Source organism: Mustela nigripes, chromosome 14, assembly GCF_022355385.1.
Source record: "Mustela nigripes isolate SB6536 chromosome 14, MUSNIG.SB6536, whole genome shotgun sequence".
In the NCBI taxonomy this organism is placed as follows: Eukaryota; Metazoa; Chordata; class Mammalia; order Carnivora; family Mustelidae; genus Mustela; species Mustela nigripes.
Window position 1 is genome coordinate 96471506 of NC_081570.1, and position 20499 is coordinate 96492004.

Below are 20499 nucleotides of genomic sequence, written 5' to 3' on the forward strand. Positions count from 1 at the left end.
CACTCTATTTTATTATTAGCTACTGCTATTAACTATATTAACACATAGTTTGCATCCTAAATTCCTCAGTAATTTTTTTTTTTTAATCAAGAGAAAATTCCTTTCTTGGCTAGCATTTCACTTTCAAAAATGGCCAAGTATTAGTTCTTATTAAAAAAAAAAACAACAACAGAAACAAAAAACACTCCAATACAAATGCCATTATTTCTACTATAATAGAAGAGCACCATCTAGAGATGAGAAAAAAGCACAGAAAAATTCCTTGGTCATGTATGCCATACTTCCTCAGATTTTTATCTGTAGCAGTATTTTTTCAAGGTTTATACTAGGACACACTAGTTCTCAGGGATGTTAATAGAGATTTTATATATATATACATATATATATATTTTTTAATTTCTTAATTGAAAATGAGAGTTCAGTCAATTAAGACAAGGGAAAGCCGAATTAAAGTTACAACTTCTCAGAATAATAATGGTCAAATTTCATTAAGTGCTCACTGTAAACTAGCTACCATGTTATTGAAAGATCTTAGACACATTATCTCATTTAGTTTTCATAATCCTATGAAATTGATATTATCATCATCCCCAGTTTATATGAGGAAATTAAAGCTTAGAAAAGTTAACTAACTTGCTCAAAGTCACACAACTAAAGTGATGGTTCTGAAAACTAATATAATATTGTATGTGAACTATACTTCAATTTAAAAAATTTTTCTTCTCGCAATTAAAAAATAAATAAAGTGATAGTTAGCTTGGCTCCAATACTCTGCTCTTAAACACTCCAGAGAAGATAACTGGCAACCTATGGGCTGAATTCAAGACACGAATTTTCAATCTGCCCAATGTTCCCAAGATTAAGGTATTGGCAGACTTTTATATAAAAACTTGCTGCATCCAGAGTCTTCCAAAGTCATATGAAAAATTAGAAGATCTCATAAGAGTGGTCTGCAATCTATATGGCAACAACTAGCTTTATACCCTTTCAAAAGGAGCATGAATTGTCCAGATCACCCAGTGCTAAAAGTAAGTAAGAAACTTAATTTTCACACATTTTTTTAAAAGATTTTATTTATTTATTTGACAGAGAGAGATCACAATTAGGCAGAGAGGCAGGCAGAGAGAGAGAGTGAAGCAGGCTCCCTGCTGAGCAGAGAGCCCGATGTGGGGCTCAATCCCAGGACTCTGGGACATGACCTGAGTGGAAAGCAGAGGCTTTAACCCACTGAGCCATCCAGGCGCCCAATTTTTACAAATATTTACACTCTATATCATTTGTTGCTAAATTGGGCCCTGCAATCATTTAGTTGGGAACGCACCCCCAATCCCTGCCCCTTCCAGTAAGCAACAGTCTTTCATATACAAAGGAATACTGCCAGTCTCTAAATGTGGAGAGGAAGGCGCAGTATTTTTTTTTTTCAAATTCTGAACACATATTGAGAATGCTGATTTATAAGTATTTATAATTATTGTAACCGTATAAAGATACTTGATCTTTAGATAAATACCAAAACATGAAGGAAATGGAAACTACTTACAAATATTAGTCCTGATATCAAAGAAGATGTTCCTGTAAGTGCCACATAGAATTTTGGTGTCAATGAATTTAAAAATACTGTCACTGCAAAAGGAAAAAAAAAAAATCAACGTTTAAAAAAATGCAAATGCAGAATATTCAAGTTACAAATATGCAAGTGTCTTTATGAGTGGAGGAACATAAATAGTGTTAATATCTAGTATGAGATTCCTTTGAGAAAGCTCTACTTTTTAAAAAGGTACTTTAAATTTCCATTCTATCACATCTTAAAAATTAGCTTTGCACATGTAAGGGTAGCATTTTAAACTGACAGTTTGTTAAATAAGCAAATCAAAGTGGGATAATTCAGTTTACTTTTGAGAATAAATTAAGAACTTATAAACCATAACTTCAACAAGAAGTTTTGCAAATCCCTAAGAATAAACTAAAAAAACACCCTGTTACAAAGGAGATTTAAAACAACTCCCTAATTATTTTGGTGAGATACAAACCAGTGTTTCAAATTAGAGGCAAGGAACCAGTATGTGTATGTATTCAGTTTGTCAGCTAGAGAGGAAAAAAAACCCCAAAGAGAATAGCAACAGACTGAGAGAACTCCTTGAACCTGACTCACTGGAAGCCTGGACCAGATTTTTCACTTCAAATAACTGTCTCATAAATACCACAGGTTTCATAAATTAATAAAAATCTACCACAGTTAACTACTCTCATCCCAATGGTGTTATCTAGTTAACACGTGGAAAAATAAATGATAAAATCAATGAATAATATTTCACTGAGCATGAAAACCACTAGTAAGCACTTCATTAACCAGTTACAGAGACAGCAAATTAGCTCTTCCAAATAGTCTAGGAAGGCCAATTTACTTAGTTTTAGTATGTTATATCCGAACTTACATAAAACCTATCTTCTAAAAAGTCCAGAACATTATCTCACAGTATTTCATGTCATCTTATGAAAAAGAAAAGGAGACATTTGCCTTTTCTTGCTGCAGAAAAATAAACCACAGGTACTGATAGTCATAGTCATCACACAGCAGAAATACTTTCATCTTGTTCAGAGCTTGAGTGGAAATACTGTAATGTAATGGTAAAAGGCCCTGGCTCCCATCCACTTTGTCCTGGCTACAGGTAAAGAATAGTATTTGCAGAATCCACGGGGATCATCACTTCTGACACGTCTTTGTATCTTCAGCTCAGACTACATAGCAAGCTTTCTACGAATGTTGAAAGAACCCATTACTGTTTGTGGCTCTCTTCCCCTTAACTTCCTGTACTGTTTTATTACTCAAGATAAAGCCTAAAGCAAAGAAGAGACCAAGATACCACAAAAACTTTCTTGACAGAACTATCTTAGAATATGATAATGGCTGGCTAAGATCATGGTTTTTTTTTTTTTTTTTCCTTTTAGGTCTTTGAATGCAGAAACCCTCATCTTTGTAGTCTGGGTGTGGGAACTCTTGGCTAACCGGCGAGAGACTCAAAAGAATGATTTTCAATGGATCCTACCAATGCTGGAAGTATATATAAATTCTGCAACGGATATGAAAATGCTCTCATCTTGTCCTACTACCTGAAGCCTACAGCGTGTCAGGTGGCGGGCTCTTCCTCGGGTAAACGAGGACAGTTGAGAGAGGGCGGATCTTAAGAGCTCAAGGGAGGAGCCCGTAGCTGCTGCTCAGGTTTGACAATCAGCTGCGGAGTTGCCGACCGGGAGAAGAACACACTAGGTAGAGCACCAAAGACTCTTTCTCTGAAGCTCTCCAGTGACTGCGGAGAATCTCTGCCCTTTGCCTCTTGCTCCCGGTCCCTCTTCTAGCTCCCCCCGCCCATCCCCAGGGAGGTCTGGGCCTCTCACCCGCAGCCAAATTCTCACACAGCCTCAGCGGGACCCTCAGAGCGTAAAGCAGTCCCAGCCCCGCCACGAACCACAGCGAGGCCCCAGTCCCCGCCAGTCCGGCCCGCAGCCGCTCCCTCCAGCCGAGCGACGGGCTCAGGCCCGGAGCAGGTGCAGGAGGAGATGCCGTAGCAGTGGCTGCTTCACCCAATCCGTCTCCGTCCGCCATCTTGCCGCTCCCGCAGGCTCCGGGAGCTGGGAGGGGAGAAAGGCAGGAAACCGGGAGTCGGGAATCCTGGGATAGTGGCGGACCTAAAATTGGCCTCTGTGGAGGCTGAGTCCCAGGGAACGCGGACCAAAAAAATTTGGAACGTGAGGGAGCGTCCCAAGACGGAGGTTACCTTTCCTTCGAAGGGCAGGAAAGGGTGACTGGCGGCACATATTGGAGGAACTGGACTGAGATGTGATCTCTGAGTGAAATGTTTTCGCTTCCATGCGAGTGACGGACACCTCTCACCCTATTCCCAGGGTTGGAAAAGCCACCGACCGTTCCAGGGCCCGAACAGCAGTTAGCCCTTTGGACTCGGCCGCCACAGAGAAAACCTACAGTAACAATTGCGATTTGGTCGGACGGAATTCGGGTGTCAGGAATAGTCGAAACATGCTCCCAGCGTCTCATAGATGAATGGAGGAAATGAACGTAACTCAGTGAGAAAACTATTAGTTTTAAAATCATTTAAGGAAAAGTTTTAAGGCAGAGTTAGGGACTTCGCTCAGAACCACCACCCCGCCCGAAACTGACATGGCGCCCTCTGGGTCGGCGTTTCCGGGCGGGTCCTTCCGACAGCCCCCGCGGTGATTCCATCACTCAGCTTCCTTCCCGGCCTGCCTCGCGTTGGGGCCGGGCTGGGCCAGAGCAGCCCAAGATGGCCGACTTCGAGGACCGGGTGTCGGATGAGGAGAAGGTAAGGGGTCCGCCTCTCTCTCTTGCCTCCTCTCGCGACAGGGAACGGGGGCCTGACCTGGCTGCGGTGGGAACCCTGGCGGTGTCCTCAGAAAAAAGAAGCTTCTTGGCCTGTACTGGGATACGCTCTGCAGTTGGGACGCTTCTCTCTTTAGGGGCTTTGGTCTGCCTCACGGTGGCCCCAGTTCCCCATTCCTCAACTCTTTTTCTCTTCCTGGGCCTGAAGCACAGCCTAGTGACCCTTAAGCAAGAGAAGAGACTTTCGTTTATTGAATTGTGACTGTGGACTTTCTTGTGTAATTAAGAGCGGGGGCGATGGTGATGTCTCGATGTATCAAGAAGCAATTATTTTACTGCCTTTAACTGTTGGGGCTCTCCCCATCCCCCCATTTTTAGATAAGATTGAGGCTAGTTTAGGGCGAGTCACTTCCTGGTCAGGATGGCCTCTTAACTTCCCTTTCGCTCCTCCTTCCTCAGGAAGTGATTTTGCTGTCACGACTCCTCGACAGGGAGAGGTACCCATGTGTTGTCCGCCCATCCACTCTTTTCTTACTTACTATCGGCTGAACTGATTCTCAGTAATAAATGTGTAAGCCTCAGGACGTTAGCTTCAGAATTTGACCACTTTTCCCTGTAGACATTCCTTGATTGATTGCATGTATGCACATAAGCCTGCGATGACTCCATCCTTTGCGTCTTCCATCCTATTAACGGTAGTTTTTGAAAAATAGTTTTCTGTTCCTTGTTAACAAATCAAGAATAGACAGCGGATTTTTTTTTTTAACTCTATAAAGGTTTTTTTATATAGCACATAAACTTCATATTAACACATTCAAGTCTGGACAAAGCATCATGCCTTCTTTGATGCCCCACTGTTAATGTCTTTACAGTTAAATTTGTCAGTGTGTAATTTGCATATTTACTTCTTAAAATGTGTTTTAAATACAAGAGTGTATTCTACGTTAGGTAGATTAACCTTTTGCTAACAACTGTACACCTTTTTTTAACACTTCGTCAGGCATTTCAGTAACTATCTGATTTTAAAGTCTATAGAAATTAGAATGATATCACTAGATGACTCGTTACAGGACAAGAATTATGTCTTTCGTTTTCTATAGTGGCTGTTACAAAAATGTGCATTCTTGCGCGCTCTGTAAATGTATCTGGGCTCTTTCTTTTTTTAATAAAAGATAATGGGATGGCACAAGGGACTGTTTATGGTCCAGGAGTACTCAGTACAGAATAATTTGATTTGTTGTACCTAACATATACCATGTCATTTTGAAATGTTGAAGGATGTGCTAACCATTCACAAATCATTGAATAATACTTTAGCATTGAATTTTCTCATTCTTGAAAATTCTTGAAATTTCTCTTTCTTGAAAACTCTCCCAGAGGAGAAAAGGACACCTTATATATGAATTTATGCTGAAGAGAAGGCTGTAATAAAATGTCTAAGTCAAAGAGTTATGATTCAGATGAAATTAAATTATAGTAAAAATCGAGATAACCAAACATTTGTTAGCTCAACTGATGGTCCACTTGTTTTAAGGAAAAATACGTTACAACAAGATTTCACTAAACACTTAAATAACAATAAACTTTAAAATTTATGGTATCCAAACAATACTGCATTTACCAGTATTGTTGAGTTTTTGTCTTTAACAATAGGGTCGAATGCCTTCTTTTTTTTTTTTTTTTTTTTTTTTATTTGACAGAGAGAAATTACAAGTACACTGAGAGGCAGGCAGAGAGAGAGAGAAGGAAGCAGGCTCCCCGCTGAGCAGAGAGCCCGATGCGGGACTCGATCCCAGGACCCTGAGATCATGACCTGAGCCGAAGGCAGCGGCTTAACCCACTGAGCCACCCAGGCGCCCCAAATGCCTTCTTAATTAAACTTGGGAAAATGTAATATATGTATTTCAAAAGAAAAGTACAAATTGAGGTGTCTTTGATTATTGACAATATTTAATAACATTGTCTTGATTTTATAACAGATTTTTTTATTAAAGTATTTTGCACTTTTTTTTTTTTTAAAGACTTTATTTGACAGAGAAGGACAGAGTGAGAGAGGGGACACAAGCAGGGGGAGTGGGAGAGGAAGAAACAGGCCTCCTGCCAAGCAGGGAGCCTGATGAGGGCCTCTATCCCAGGACCCTGGGATCATGACCTCAGCCAAAGGCAGCAGCTTAATGACTGAGCCACCCAGGTGCCCCTATAACAGCAAATTTGTGACCAGTTTCCTCTTATCTCCCAGGATACTTCTTTTGTTGCTTAATTTTAATAATGACACAGCAAGCATGTCAAAATTAGTACAGAAAATCTGTCCCAAAATGCTGATGAATTTCATATTTAGTAAACAGTTTTAGATTAGCCACATTTCTTCATTATTGTGGATAACTATGAATAGCTGGTATTAAGAAGTGTCATATAACCCAATGATTTGAGATTCCTGAAATTTTGTTAGATCCTTATTTCCAGACAGTAACTAAACTGTGTTTCTCTGTTGCAAATCTGTAAGTAAAAAGAAAGTGCCTTGACTTGTAAGATTACTTCAGTTCTCCTTTAGCTTCATAGCTACATTACCCCCTTTCCTCCAAGCTTCTAATTCCTTTTAACTGAATTCAGGAATTGAAGTATTTTCCCAACAAAACTAGTTGATTTGATTATCTTAGCATTCACAAACAACCCATAAGAGAGATTCTTGTCCTATAAAACTTTCACAACCAAGGCACAATTACAAACAAAATTTTAAGTTATTTTCAGCTGTAATTTGTATTGATTCTTCCTTGAAGGAACTCTAAAGTTTCCATTTTATTTTTTTTAAAGATTTTATTTATTTATTTGCAGATAGAGATCACAAGTAGGCAGAGAGGCAGGCAGAGAGAGGAGGAAGCAGGCTCCCTGCCTAGCAGAGAGCCCGATGCAGGCCTCGATCCCAGGACCCTGGAATCATGACCTGAGCCAAAGGCAGAGGGTTTAACCCACTGAGCCACCCAGGCACCCCTCCATTTTATGTTCTTTTTAACCAAATTCTCAACTGCATTGGATTTGGATTTTTTTAAGGCATTTATGTCATCATGTGGGGTATATATATATATATTTTTTTTTTAAATCTGTGAATTTGATGTTGGTAATCTCTGATTTCCTTGCAAGTATTTCTATAAAACCTCGTAAGATCAGCCATTCTCATAAGTAACTGCTTAGGGTTTTTATCACTTTACAAAGAGGAAGTTGGGTTTTTTAACTTCTACATTGTTACCTGAAATGGTCATGATGAGCTGCCTAAATAAAACAGGAAGTTGAAAGTATAAAATTACTTGCAGAAATAAATGCTTTTAGTTTTCTCCTCGAGTTCAGTTTCTGAGAATGAGTTATAGTCTTCCAGTCACTTAGACACTTCAGTTACTAGGTTCCAAAAGCTTAACAAGACATACTTAACAAGTATGACAATTAGGAAACTTGAAGTATGAGACAAATTACTCACTTGGGCTCCTTGCATTGTCTGTTTCCTTTATTTCATGATTCAGCATTTAAAAAACATAATTGCAAAAAGAATTTTAAGGCTGAAAAAGAGGGCAGTTAGTGTATTTTTCCCTTCAGCTTATTAACTAGTAGAATATTTGTGAACAATCTAAAAAATGCCCTAACTAAGAAAGAAATCTATATGCCTTAAGCTTAGACAATTATATCATCTTTAGGGCACTTTTTGAGAAATACATTTATCAAAATTATTTAGGAGTGATGTGGGAGATGTAAATAGATACAGAAATTTGAGGGCTCTGTTAAAGTTCATAAAAAATAGCCCTTTAAACTGGATTTTTAAAATTATATATTACCTCTTTATTTTACCAGATGAATTATTACCCTCACAGGATAAACCCTAGAGCTTATTCCCAATAGGTATTTTCTAAGAAGTCATCAATTAGGATTAGTACTGCCATTCTTTTATCTTCCCTTTTTCCAGTTGGCTTAGCTGAATAGTATTTATAGAATCTGTTACAAAATCCTTGGATAGGCTCATAAAGGATAAGCAGGTGCACATTCAGATGCCAAATCTTTGGTTAAGAGTGTAGGTTTATTATAATTTCTTCCAGAACATTTACCTATTTAGGATCAGTCTTAATGCTAAGCAAAGTGGTATAATTTGTTGAAAAATTCAGACCCTAGATTTGTCTGAATCAGAAGCTGCGCATTTTTCACTTTACTGTTTTTCCCATGTAACCGTGAATGAAAAACCAGAGTAGAGGTGTCCATTTAATGAATTATAAATGAAATATTGTGATGTAGTAGGAAAGAATGATACTGAGTGTCAGGAGATTTGGCCTCTCTCTGCGGAGCTTTTAGCTACCACAGTGCTTTTGGAAACATCACTTAACCTCTGTGGGTCTCAGTTTTCCTGTAAAATAGGTAAAAAGAATTGAATCAAAGTAACCCAACAAAGTTTAATGAACCTTTGCAAATTGGAAAAAACAGTCTTTTAAAAATTGAAACATTAAAATGTTTCAGGAGTTTCTCTCATTGTCTGCTTTTGCACATTTGCCTGATAAAGAAACTTAGTTCTTTGGTAACTGAAACTGTATCTTTTTATTTAGTGCCTAGCATAGCACCAGGTACAGAGTTGAGGCACAGTTTATTTATAAGACCAATCAATCACACTTTCCTTCATTCTCATATTTCCTCAGCACATCCTCCCTTCCCCACCCCCATCCCCAGTTATTTCTGGGGTATTTCTCTAAGTATTTCTTGGGTTCTGGAATGTGTCTCACACTCTGGGTTCTTCTTTGGACTTTCATTGTGCCTGAGCAGCTGCTACTAATAGTGGTGATCTGCCATGCCACTGCTGGGAACCCTCCAGGAGCATTTCTCCTAGTAAATATCATAAAACTGCAAAGCCTTATACATTCCCATATGACAATGAATATATACATCTAGCCTTGCAGAACCCCTAATAAAATAATAAAAGTATTTCCTTCATCCACTTTAAGTTCTCTCCTTTAGAGCTCAGAAAAAGCACATGCTATAAAACGGGTATCATTTGTGCTTTTCTACTCAAGAATTTCATTTTCTCACATGCCAAAAAAAAAAAAAAAAAAAAGGAAGAAGAAGAAGTTCAAGTTCTTCTATGGAGCAGCTCCTGAAAATAAAAACCCTGGATAGGAGAAATTAGTCATGATACTGAAGACCATTTAACTACTTGGGGATTTCTGAACTAGGTGATAATTTTAACATGCACTTAACTATTGTTTTCTCTTTTCCTTTCCTCAGAACGTCCTGACACCCTTTGCCTTTCAGTTAGTTCATCCCACCATTGTTCCCTTTTAGTCACAGAGGCCCAGTACCTTGGCATCATCTTTTTCCTTCTTCTCTCACGTTCAGTTAGTATTCCAGTTCTGTAAGTTCTTCCTTCCTGTCATTAGATTCTGTTCCTCCATTTCCATTAGTATTTTTAAGAAAATTATTTTTTATGTATATGAGTTATAATCACATGCTCAAAATTAAAATGTAGGACAGAGCATGAGTAAAAGTCTCCCCACCCTGTTTTCTAGCCATCTAGTTCCTGAGAGGCGGCCAATCTTAAGCAGTTTCTTCTATACCTTTTCTAGTCTGTGCATAACAGACTGACAAATGTACTTTTTATTTAACATCCCGTCCATCCACATTCCTTCTCCATTTAGTCTTCAGGACCTTTTTTGATGCTTAAGTTATTTTTAACAACATTCTTAATTGTTCTCTTTGCCTCCAGCCTCTTTTTCCTGTCTACATTTTCAAGTATTAAAATTCTATGTATCCCAGTTTCTGCAGTCCTTCTCCTCTTAAAGACATCTTCATTCTTGAGTTGCTCAGGCCAAAAAGTTTAGTGTTATCTTTGACTTCTGTTTCTTTCATAATCCACGTATAGTCTATTAGCAAATCCTGTAGGCTCTGTCTTCAAAATATGCCCAGAATTTGACTGTTTCTCACCACACCTTATTCCAAATACTATGGAAAAAGCCACTGTGATCGCTTACCGAGGTTATTGCAGTTGTCTTCTCTCTGATGTCCCTGATGCTACACTTGCCTCCTTACCAGCCGCAGGCTATCCTCAGTGCAGCACCCAGAATAATCTGGTTAGAAAAATATAAGTCAACATATCACTTTTTTGCTCATAATCAATGGCTTCCCATCTTCTTCAGAATAAAAGTTCCTACTCTGACTACAAGTCCCTATGTCTTTACCACTTACCTCTCTGACCTCATCTCCTACCTATTTTCCACTGGTTCTCCCCGTTCTAGCCACACATTCTTGCCTAAAAGGGTCTTTGAGTTTCTTCTGTGTGCTGGAGCTCTCTTCCTTCTATGTCCTTACTTCCTTCAGCTCTTTCATCAGAAGTCACCTTCTAAATGAAATCTTCTCTGGTCTCTCTCTATATTTCCAAATCCTAATATTTCATTATCCCCTTACCTTCCTTTATTTTTTATTCCTTAGCATTTATCAATGGCTTTCATACCATGTAGTTTATTTAATGTTATCTGTTGTTTCTCCATTTGAGTGTAAGGTCCACAAGTACCATACACTGATGAGTCTCCACTGCCTAAAACAGTGCTTGACAAATAGTATGCTGTCAGATAATTTGTTGAATGAATGAATTAATGAATGAATGAATCTGACCAATAATAGTATCTGTCTTGATTTCATAACTCTTAGAGGACAGACTGATTTCCAGATTTTATGAAGACATATTAAGGATTCCAATACTTCCATATTACTAACAGTTTAATTTTATTAATGGAGCTTCCCACTCGGAAAGTTTCAGCACTTCCACATTACCCACAGAATAAAACCAGACTTGATCTTAGTAAAACTACTGCCTTCTGACTCATCTTATTCGACTCTTCTCTTTAATTATCTCCAAATAAACCCTCCGTTCCTATGAGACTGGTCTGCTTACAAGAGGCTGTTTTCCCCCTGCACCTTTTGTCAATCCTACGGTTTCCTCCTTCCCCACCCCCCAATCTAAAGCACTTTGGAGAGCTCAATTTAGACCCAACTTCCACTTCCACTTACAGTAGTCTTTCACCAACCCAACTCGTATCCATCTCCCGTTTCCTCTTAAGCTCTGTGCTCTGTATTTGTACTAGTAATTTGGCTTTGAATTAGTTATTTTTAAATGATTGATAGATCTTTACTGAGGGCAATTATTTGTATAAATTCTTTTGCTAACAGTGGTAAAGTATAAAAAATTTTAAAAGCCAAGGTGCTGACTATATACAGTCTTTAAAAAACAAAATCTGGATGCCCAAGCTCTACCCTATATCTGTTACCTCAGAATGTCTGTGGTTGAAACCTAAGCATCAGTATTTTTAAAGTTCTTCAGGGTGTCCTAACATATAGCAAAAGTTCAGAACCATCAGCTTAAGGCAAAAGGGGGTTTGTTGGTCTCTTGCACTATTCTTTTTTTCTTTTTTAAAAGATTTTATTTATTTATTTGAGAATGAGAGAGAGAGCACATGACTGGGTGTTTGAGGGCAAAGAGAGAAGGAGAAGACTCCCTGCTCAACAGGGAGTCTGCTGGGGTGCTTGACCTCAGGACCTTGGGATCATGACTTGAGCCGAAGGCAGACGCTTAACTCACTGAGCCACCCAGGCACCCCCCGTTCACTATTTCACAGAGATCTGAACTTTAAAGAAAACATCTTACTCAAAATTCAGTAATATCTAGGCATTTACTTAGTTAAAGAAAGTTAAGTATTTGCTATGTGTTAGTCTCTCATGTTACCTCATTGGATTCTTAAAACAATCCTAGATATGAGTAGGTATTATATCTACAAATGAAGAAACAAAGACCTAAGCAATTAAATGTTAAAGCCAGCACGTGAAACCACATCTGACTCCCAAAGGTTTTGAAGAAAAATTAAAATTGGTAAAAAGATGTAATTTTGAGTTAGAAAGCCATAAATGCCAGTTGTGCAGTAGATCTTAATGTCAGAAGCTTTTGTTTCCATGCAGCAGAGGTTTTCACCACTGAACGCTACCCTTTTGGACTTTGGTCATTGCTCTCAGCATCTGCATCTCAAGGTGTTTGGTGTGGATTTTTCCCTAGTTTCGTAACTTGGTCTTCCTGTTTCCAAAACAATGCCCATTGTATATCCGGCATTTGGAATCTTTAACCTGTCTGTCCAGTCACCTAGAATAGATGGTGAGAGTGTGTACATTTTAACCCACCTCCTAAGCAGCAGGTTGCTTACATGATCTTTTCATTCATTTTTATCTTTTCTTTCTGACTCATTAGTACATATCTGACTTTCCTACTTCCTTGGTTCTTTTTTTTTTCTTTTAATAATTTGTGGATTAGTTTTTTTTTTTTTTTAAGATTTTATTTATTTATTTGACAGAGATTACAAGTAGGCAGAGAGAGAGAGGAGGAAGCAGGCTCCCTGCTGAGCATAGAGCCCGATGGGGGGCCTCGATCCCAGGTCCCTGGGACCATGACCTGAGCCGAAGGCAGAGGCTTTAACCCACTGAGCCACCCAGGCGCCCCGCCCTTTTTTTTTTTTTTTTTTTTAAGATTTTTTATTTATTTGACACAGAGAGAGACAGATCACAAGTAGGCAGAGAGGCAGGCAGTGAGAAATTGGGAAGTAGGCTCCCTGCTGAGCAGAGAGCCCGGTGCAGGGCTCGATCCCAGAACCTCAGGATCATGACCTGAGCCCAAGGCAGAGGCTTAACCCACTGAGCCACCCAGGCACCCCTGCTTCCTCAGTTCTTGAACTAGACACTTAGATCCTCTAATTAAAACAAATAGGGTCTTGGGGCACCTGGGTGGCTCAGTTAAGCATCTGCCTTCTGCTCGGGTCGTGATCCCAGGGTCCTGGGATCCAGCCCCAAGTTGGGCTTCCTGCTGAGCAGTGAGCCTGCTTCTCCTCTCCCTCTGCCTGCTGCTTGTGCTTGCTCTTCTGCTTGTGCTCGCGCTCGCACTCTCTCTGTGTCAAATAAATAAATAAATTCTTCAAAAAAATAAATAGGGTCTTTTACCTCCTTCCATATGCATTTAAGGTAAGACATTTTTTAAGGGTTCACTGAGATTGAGCCAGTACTTAATTTTTTTTTCTGTTCAATAGTTGATGTCATATGGCTTACCACTGACTTTGAACTTCTAAATGAACACTTAAGACGTATACTTGGGGGAAAAAAGGCGGGGGGCACCTGGGTGGCTCAGTGGGTTAAGCCTCTGCCTTCGGCTCGGGTCATGATCTCAGGGTCCTGGGATCAAGTCCCACATCAGGCTCTCTGCTCAGCGGGAAGCCTGCCTCCCCGCCTCTCTCTGCCTCCCCCTTTCTCTCTGCCTGCCTCTCTGCCTACTCGTGATTTCTGTCTGTCAAATAAATAAATAAAATCTTTAAAAAAAAAAAAGATGTATACTTGGAAATCTTTTTACCAACATTCTGAGGTTTTATATTAGAGTCCAGAATGAGAATAAAGGGATAATTTCCTTCTAACTTGGTGCGTAGAGAAATTAAAAGGGAATGGTTGGGAAAATAAAATAGACAAGAGCTGATTTTTTTGTGTCTCTTGTTTTATGCTTAAATATGTCATGTTTGTATACTGTTATACTAGGTGACATAAAATACAACAATGACCCTGTTAAAGAAAAATTATTCTGACACTTGTTAAAATAAGAAGACTTTATGCAGTATTTTTGCATTAGGGGAGAGAGCTAGAGCTCAGCTCCAAATAAGGTAAAAACAGCTGGGGTGGGATGCCTGGGTGGCTCAGTTGGTTAAGCAGCTGCCTTCGGCTCAGGTCATGATCCCAGCGTCCTGGGATCGAGTCCCACATCGGGCTCCTTGCTCCGCAGGGAGCCTGCTTCTCCCTCTGACTCTTCCTTCCACTCTGTCTGCCTGTGCTCGCTCTCATTCACTCTCTCTCTGACAAATAAATAAATAAAATCTTTAAAAAAAAAACAAAAAAAAAACAGCTGGGGAGCATAGCCATCAAGCAGAGTGAGGGGATCAGTGATAGAAAATTACTAAGAGGACACATCAAGGGTAGAGGGATTCTTGCTAAACAGCTCTAACAGGATTCTTGTTAAAGGCAGATTGAGGACTTATACTTCGAAGGTGGGGATAAGGAGCTTGATCAGATATCAGAAGTGGAGGAATTCTCCCTAGACTGACAACAGGATTCTTGGTACAACTGGGTTAGGCAGGTCCTAGATAGGATGGAGCCAACATCAAGGCCTAGCTGAGGAGAGAGCTCAGAGGAGCCTTATATTTGGTCAAGGAGAGACTTTGATACTTACATGTATGTTATGTAGTTACTTCAATAAATTTTCAAGCAATTATTCTATAGAGTTGATAGAATTTTAAAAATGAAATTGTTGGGAGGTCCTTTCTGTTTGCTGGATGGAGTGCTGCCCAATTCATGAATCATTTAATAAAGCCAATTAAATCTTCCATGAATGAATGAGTGAATGAAATTGTTCTGCTTAAGACAAACTTGCCTGCTTTCCCTACCTATTGTCTATATCTGACAAACTTAAAATTGGTTGCTATAGAGAAAACAGTTTCTAAGAACTACTTTAAAATGGCTTTTAAATGATGGACATGCCATCATTTGTTTTTTATAGTATCTATCCTAATTTAAGACATTTGGTGCTTTTGGGGCACTTGGGTGGCTCAGTGGGTTAAGCCTCTGCCTTCAGCTCAGGTCATGATCTCAGGGTCCTGGGATTGAGCCCTGCATCAGGTTCTCTGTTCAGCAGGGAGCCTGCTCCCCCGACACCACCTACTTGTGATCTCTCTGTCAAATAAATAAAATCTTTTTTTTGGTAAAGATTTTATTTATTTATTTGACAGAGATTTAGTAGGCAGAGAGAGATCACAATCTTTTTTTTTTTTTTTACAAAAAAAATGATTTTTTTTTTTTGGACGGAGGGATCAAAAGTGGGGGGGGGGGGGGGGGTGGAAGGAGGCTTCCTGCTGAGCAGAGACCCCCGATGTGGGGCTCAATCCCAGGATCCTGGGATCATGACCTGAGCTGAAGGCAGAGGTTTAACCCACTGAGCCACCTATTAGGTGCCCCTAAATAAAATCTTAAAAAAAAAAAAAAAAAGATATTTTGTGCTTTTAAGCCGTGCCCTTACTGATAAACTGTATATAGCTAAATTTTTATTTCTAAGTACATTCTGAGTCTTTATAGTGTCTCTAGATCTAAACTAGGAAAATAATATTTATTTGAAATTTTAAAAAACAGCTAACAGTAAGTTTTATTTAGTGAAACCAATATTCCATTTGGTATAGAGATCACTGAGAATATATTTTTTTTCTAGAATTACAGCCCCAAATTAAATTCTCACTAGCCTCTGAGAACCCTTAGCCAGGAGGGATTTTGTTTATTTGATAACGGCACTGAAACTGGAATTCTACAGCTTTGGTACCATCATATGTACATGTTAACAGCTTGGAACCTGCCTATTAAATTATTGCCCCAGACAGTTTATTGTTGATATATACCAAAAGCTTTAGAATCAGATGAAGAATTGAACCACGTTGAGGCAATGTATTTTTTTTTAAGACTTTATTTATTTATTTTGACAGACAGAGATCACAAGTAGGCAGAGAGGCAGGCAGAGGGAGAGGAGGAAGCAGGCTCCCCACCAAGCAGAGAGCCTGATGTGGGACTCGATCCCAGAACCCTGGGATCATGACCTGAGCCGAAGGCAGAGGCTTTAACCCACTGAGCCACTCAGGCGCTCCAGTGCCCCTATATTTTAAATATTCTGCTGACAACAAAAATTATTATCTTTTTAAATTTCATAATAATTGAAAGTAGATACTATCCCACTTTAGGGTAAGGATATGATTTAAAGACATTAAGTGACTGACTTTCAAATCCAGGTCTGTCTCCAGCTCCAGAGCCTGTATCTTTCCGGTTTACCGTAGTATCCCCTAGTAATCTGAAAAGCTAAGACTTCCATAGTATCCTGTTATTCAGAAGAATTTTTGTCAACATTTAGTAATTGCCTTCTATGTGCTCTTACTTTGTTGGACTTTGTATAGTAGAGGAAAGGAAAGCAAGGCAGTTTTCAAAGAAAACTTTAGTTTTGGGGGACAGAATAATATCTATAGAACTAATTATAGTAATTATATTTTGGGTGCTATAATAAATGTTCAAACAAAGTATGGTATAGTATGGTAGAGGATTCTTGAAATTGTAAGTACTTGGAGTACTTCTTGGAAAGAAACAGAAGAACCCAACCTTTAAAGATAGGAAGTGTTTAGACGGGCAAGGATAAGTGGAGAAGCAAAACTTTCAAGGACAGTGTAAGTCAGTCCCAGAAACAAAGTCTTTAATACACACAGTAGTCTAAGAGGGAGGTCAAGGTTTTGGAAGACACCAGAGAAACAAGCTGGCAGAGATTTAGCTCCTGAAGTATTCAAAGTTTGGGCAGTATAAATGGGCCTGGGCCTTCCTGGTAATAGAATGGGGCTATTATCTAGGGGGAAATATCTTCCTTGCCTGTACAGAATTATCCACTAACATTCAAACAGAGCTACAGTTGTTCAATACTCTAGTCCTGTTGTATGTGATTGTCAAGAAAATCATTTTTAAATCAGTTATGAAGATGTACTGTTGAAATATGTGGATCTGTTATTAAAAGATTATTTAATAAGCTAAAAACCCGTTTTATAAGTTTTCTAAGTGTCTTTTAATATATTTTCTAAAGCTTCTTACTATAGTATTTGAAAATTAACAAAATTAGCAGTTTCTGGGGAACAATAAGATATATTAATCGGTTTGACGTTTAAACTTTCACTACAGGTATTAGTAATGTAATGAAATTTTGAATCTTGCAAGGATTAGGTATTTTTCTTTACTTCCCTCTTTTGGAGAGGTGAAAAGGTAAGAAGAATGGGAAGAAAACTTATCTCTAGGAAAATCTAGGAAAACTTATCTCTGATACTTAGAGTCTAAATTCTCCCTTTTTAGGTTAGAAACATAGTACACTGGACTCCGTGAAATTAACATTATTGCAGTATTTAAGTATATGAAGGGATGGAATTGTGTATGAGACTTGAGTTATTCTCCCTTCAAAATATATGTGCAGGCACCTGGCTGGCTCAGTCTATGGAGCGTGTGACTCTTGACTTCAGGTCATCATCTTGGGGTTGTGAGACTGAGTCTGCTTAAGGATCTCTTTCCCTTTCCCTCTGCCCCTGCCCCTGCCCCACTCTAAAAACATAAGTAAAAATAAATATTTTTTAAAAACTTAAAAAAAAGGTGTACATGGAGGGGCACCTGGTTGGCTCGGTTGGTGGATTGTGTGACTGCTGATCTTCAGGTTGTAGGTTTACGCCCCCCACTGGGTGTGGAAATTAGTTAAAATACTGTACAAAATAAATAAAATATATGCCGAGTTATATCCTTCACTGCAGATGACTGCTACGTGCAGTGAAACTATTACTTTATGGAACAGGAATTTATTTTAAAAGCCTTGTTTTTGGTTTGTTTTTTAAAGCAGCAGTTAACTTTTTGTTCCACCAGAACCTCCATAACAGTGATTCTCTGTTAGGCTGGGGATGACATGCCTCCCCTCTATGGGATATATGCTTTCTTAAAAAAAAAATCAATTTTATTTATTTGAGAGAGAGTGAGCGAGTGAGAGAGCACAAGCAGAGGGAGAGGGAGAAGCAGGTTCCCTACTAAGCAGAGAGCCTGATGCAGGGCTCGATCCCGGGATCCTGGAATCCTGACCTGAGCTGAAGGCAGATGCTTTACTAGCTGAGCCACCCAGGCACCCTGATATACCTGCTTTCAACTTTTCTTTCCCTACCCCAGTCTTAGGAATGATTGATTAAATCACTGTTTTTAAAAGTGTCATCCCTCCGGACACCTGGGTGGCTCAGTGGGTTAAAGCCTCTGCCTTCAACTCAGGTCATGATCGCAGGGTCCTGGGATCGAGCCCCACATCAGGCTCTCTGCTCTGCTCTGCAGGGAGCCTGCTTCCTCCTCTCTCTCTGCCTGCCTCTCTGCCTACTTGTGACTCTGTCAAATAAATAATAAAATAGAAATATAAAAAAAATAAAAATAAAAGTGTCATCCCTCATTTGCATTGCTCCCCAAAATATTTTTGCGATCTCTAACTACTTAGCTATTTCACTTTCCCTTTTTACTTCTGCCAATGATTTGGTTTACCTCTACCAAATTTCATCTTGTATTTATTTATTTATTTGAAAGAGAATGAGTGATCACAAGCAGTGGGGAGGGGTAGAGGGAGAAGCAGATTTCCTGTTGAGCAGGGAGCCCAAAGTGGGACTCTGTCCCAGGAACCTGGGATCATGACCTAACCTGAAGGCAGATGCTTAACGGACTGAGCCAGCCAGGTGCCCTTCATCTCATTAGTTCGACCAAGTTTTGAAGCTAGATAATACTGATTAAAAAAAAAAAAAAAAAGATTTTATTTATTTATTTGAGAGAGAGAATGAGGCAGAGAGAGAGCATGAGAAGAGGGAGGGTCAGAGGGAGAAGCAAGACTCCCTGCCAAGCAGGGAGCCTGATGCGGAACTCAGTCTCGGGACTCCAGGATCATGACCTGAGCCAAAGGCAGTCACTTAGCCAACTGAGCTACCCAGGCGCCCTAGATAATACTGACTTTTAGAGTTATTTTTTATCATTGTATTTATCCCTCCTAACTTTATTTCAACTACAGCTTTCATAAGCAAGGCTCTGACTCATTTCCTGATTTAAAAAAAAAAAAATTCTAAAAGGACTAGGCTAAATCCATGTGATACCATGCTAAAGACAATCCTTCTGAATTTTAATACCTGTTACTACTGCATAGTACAGTTGATTGTCCATTTGTATATCCACCTCTGTATAAGTATGTGACCTTGGACAAGGCACTTAAACTCTGAACCTGTTCCTTTTGTAGTGGGGATAAGTGTCTCTTGCCTGCCTTCTTAAACAAGCTGTTTTAAGATCAGAAGAGAAGCTGGTTATGAAGGAGTTTTGTAAACAATAAAATAGTCATTCATTTACATTCCTAGCATGTGCCAGGTCTCAGTTCTGGATATACAGCAAGGAACAAACATAATGAGTTTTTACGTTCTGTGCCAGGGGTTGGCCAATCTGATCCACTACATGTTTTTATATAGACTACACGCTAATGTTTTCTGAATGGTTAGGGGGGAAAATCGGAAGAAGAATATTTCATGACATGGGAAAATTACATGAAATATAAATTAGAATATCCAAAATAATGTTTTAATTAGCTCAGTGGAGGTGGAGGTACCTGGCTGACTCATTCTATTAAGCATCTGATCATGATCCTGGGGTCCTGATGTGGAGCCCAGGGTCCGCCTTCCTGCTTGGCAGGGATTCTGCTTCTCCCTCTCCCTCTACTACTCCCCCTGCATGTGCCCTCTTACTCATTCTCTCTCTCTCCCTGTCATATAAATACATAAAATCTTTTAAAAAATAATTAGCAGGTCACCTGGGTGTCTTGGTTGATTGGGTGTCTGCCTTCAGCTTGGGTTCTGATCTCTGAGTCCTAGGATGAGCAGGCCTGCTCTTTTGGCGGCGGTTGGGGGGGGGGTGTGCTGCTTCTCCCTCACCCTCTGCCTGCTGCTCCCCTTGCTTATACTTGCTCTCTCTCTCAAATGAATAAATAAATTTTCTTAAAAATTAGCTCAGTGGCAATAGTCCTTTACAATGTATACATTTATTAAATCACATCTTACACTTTAAATATCTTATAACTTTATTTCCCAATAGTACCTCAGTTAAAAATGAATAAAACTTATTGGAACATACCGTGCTCATTTGTTTACAGTTGGGACCAAGACCATGTGCCCCACGTAGCCCTAAAATGTTCACTGTCTGGCTTTTTTTTTTTTTTTTTTTTTTTTTTTTAAAGATTTTATTTATTTGACAGACAGAGATCACAAGTAGGCAGAGAAGCAGGCAGAGAGAGAGAGGAGGAAGCAGGCTCCCCGCTGAGCAGAGAGCCCGATGTGGGGCTCGATCCCAGGACCCTGAGATCATGACCTGAGCCGAAGGCAGCGGCTTAACCCACTGAGCCACCCAGGCGCCCCACTGTCTGGCTTTTTACATTAGTAGTTTGCTGGCAGTTTATATTAGCAGTTTGCTCTGTGTTCTTGGAATGCTTTGGGGGGTAT

General features: G+C 39.5%; 2 protein-coding genes across 5 annotated transcripts in view; one reads left to right on the forward strand and one right to left on the reverse strand.

Annotated features, from left to right (window-relative positions):
* Positions 1-3682, reverse strand: part of ST7L (suppression of tumorigenicity 7 like) — a 117899-nt gene extending 114217 nt beyond the window's left edge. For all 4 annotated transcript variants that reach the window (XM_059375751.1, XM_059375752.1, XM_059375753.1 and 1 more), the window contains exons 1-2: positions 3397-3682; positions 1541-1623 (exon numbers count right to left, since the gene is read on the reverse strand). In XM_059375751.1, coding sequence (XP_059231734.1) covers positions 1541-1623; positions 3397-3604 — 291 coding nt within the window. In that variant the 5' untranslated portion in view covers positions 3605-3682. The remainder of the gene's footprint in view (positions 1-1540; positions 1624-3396) is intronic.
* A 524-nt stretch (positions 3683-4206) lies between these two features.
* Positions 4207-20499, forward strand: part of CAPZA1 (capping actin protein of muscle Z-line subunit alpha 1) — a 47781-nt gene continuing 31488 nt past the window's right edge. Inside the window, exon 1 of the mRNA XM_059375754.1 lies at positions 4207-4340. Within this exon, the coding sequence (XP_059231737.1) occupies positions 4302-4340 (39 nt within the window). The 5' untranslated portion in view covers positions 4207-4301. The remainder of the gene's footprint in view (positions 4341-20499) is intronic.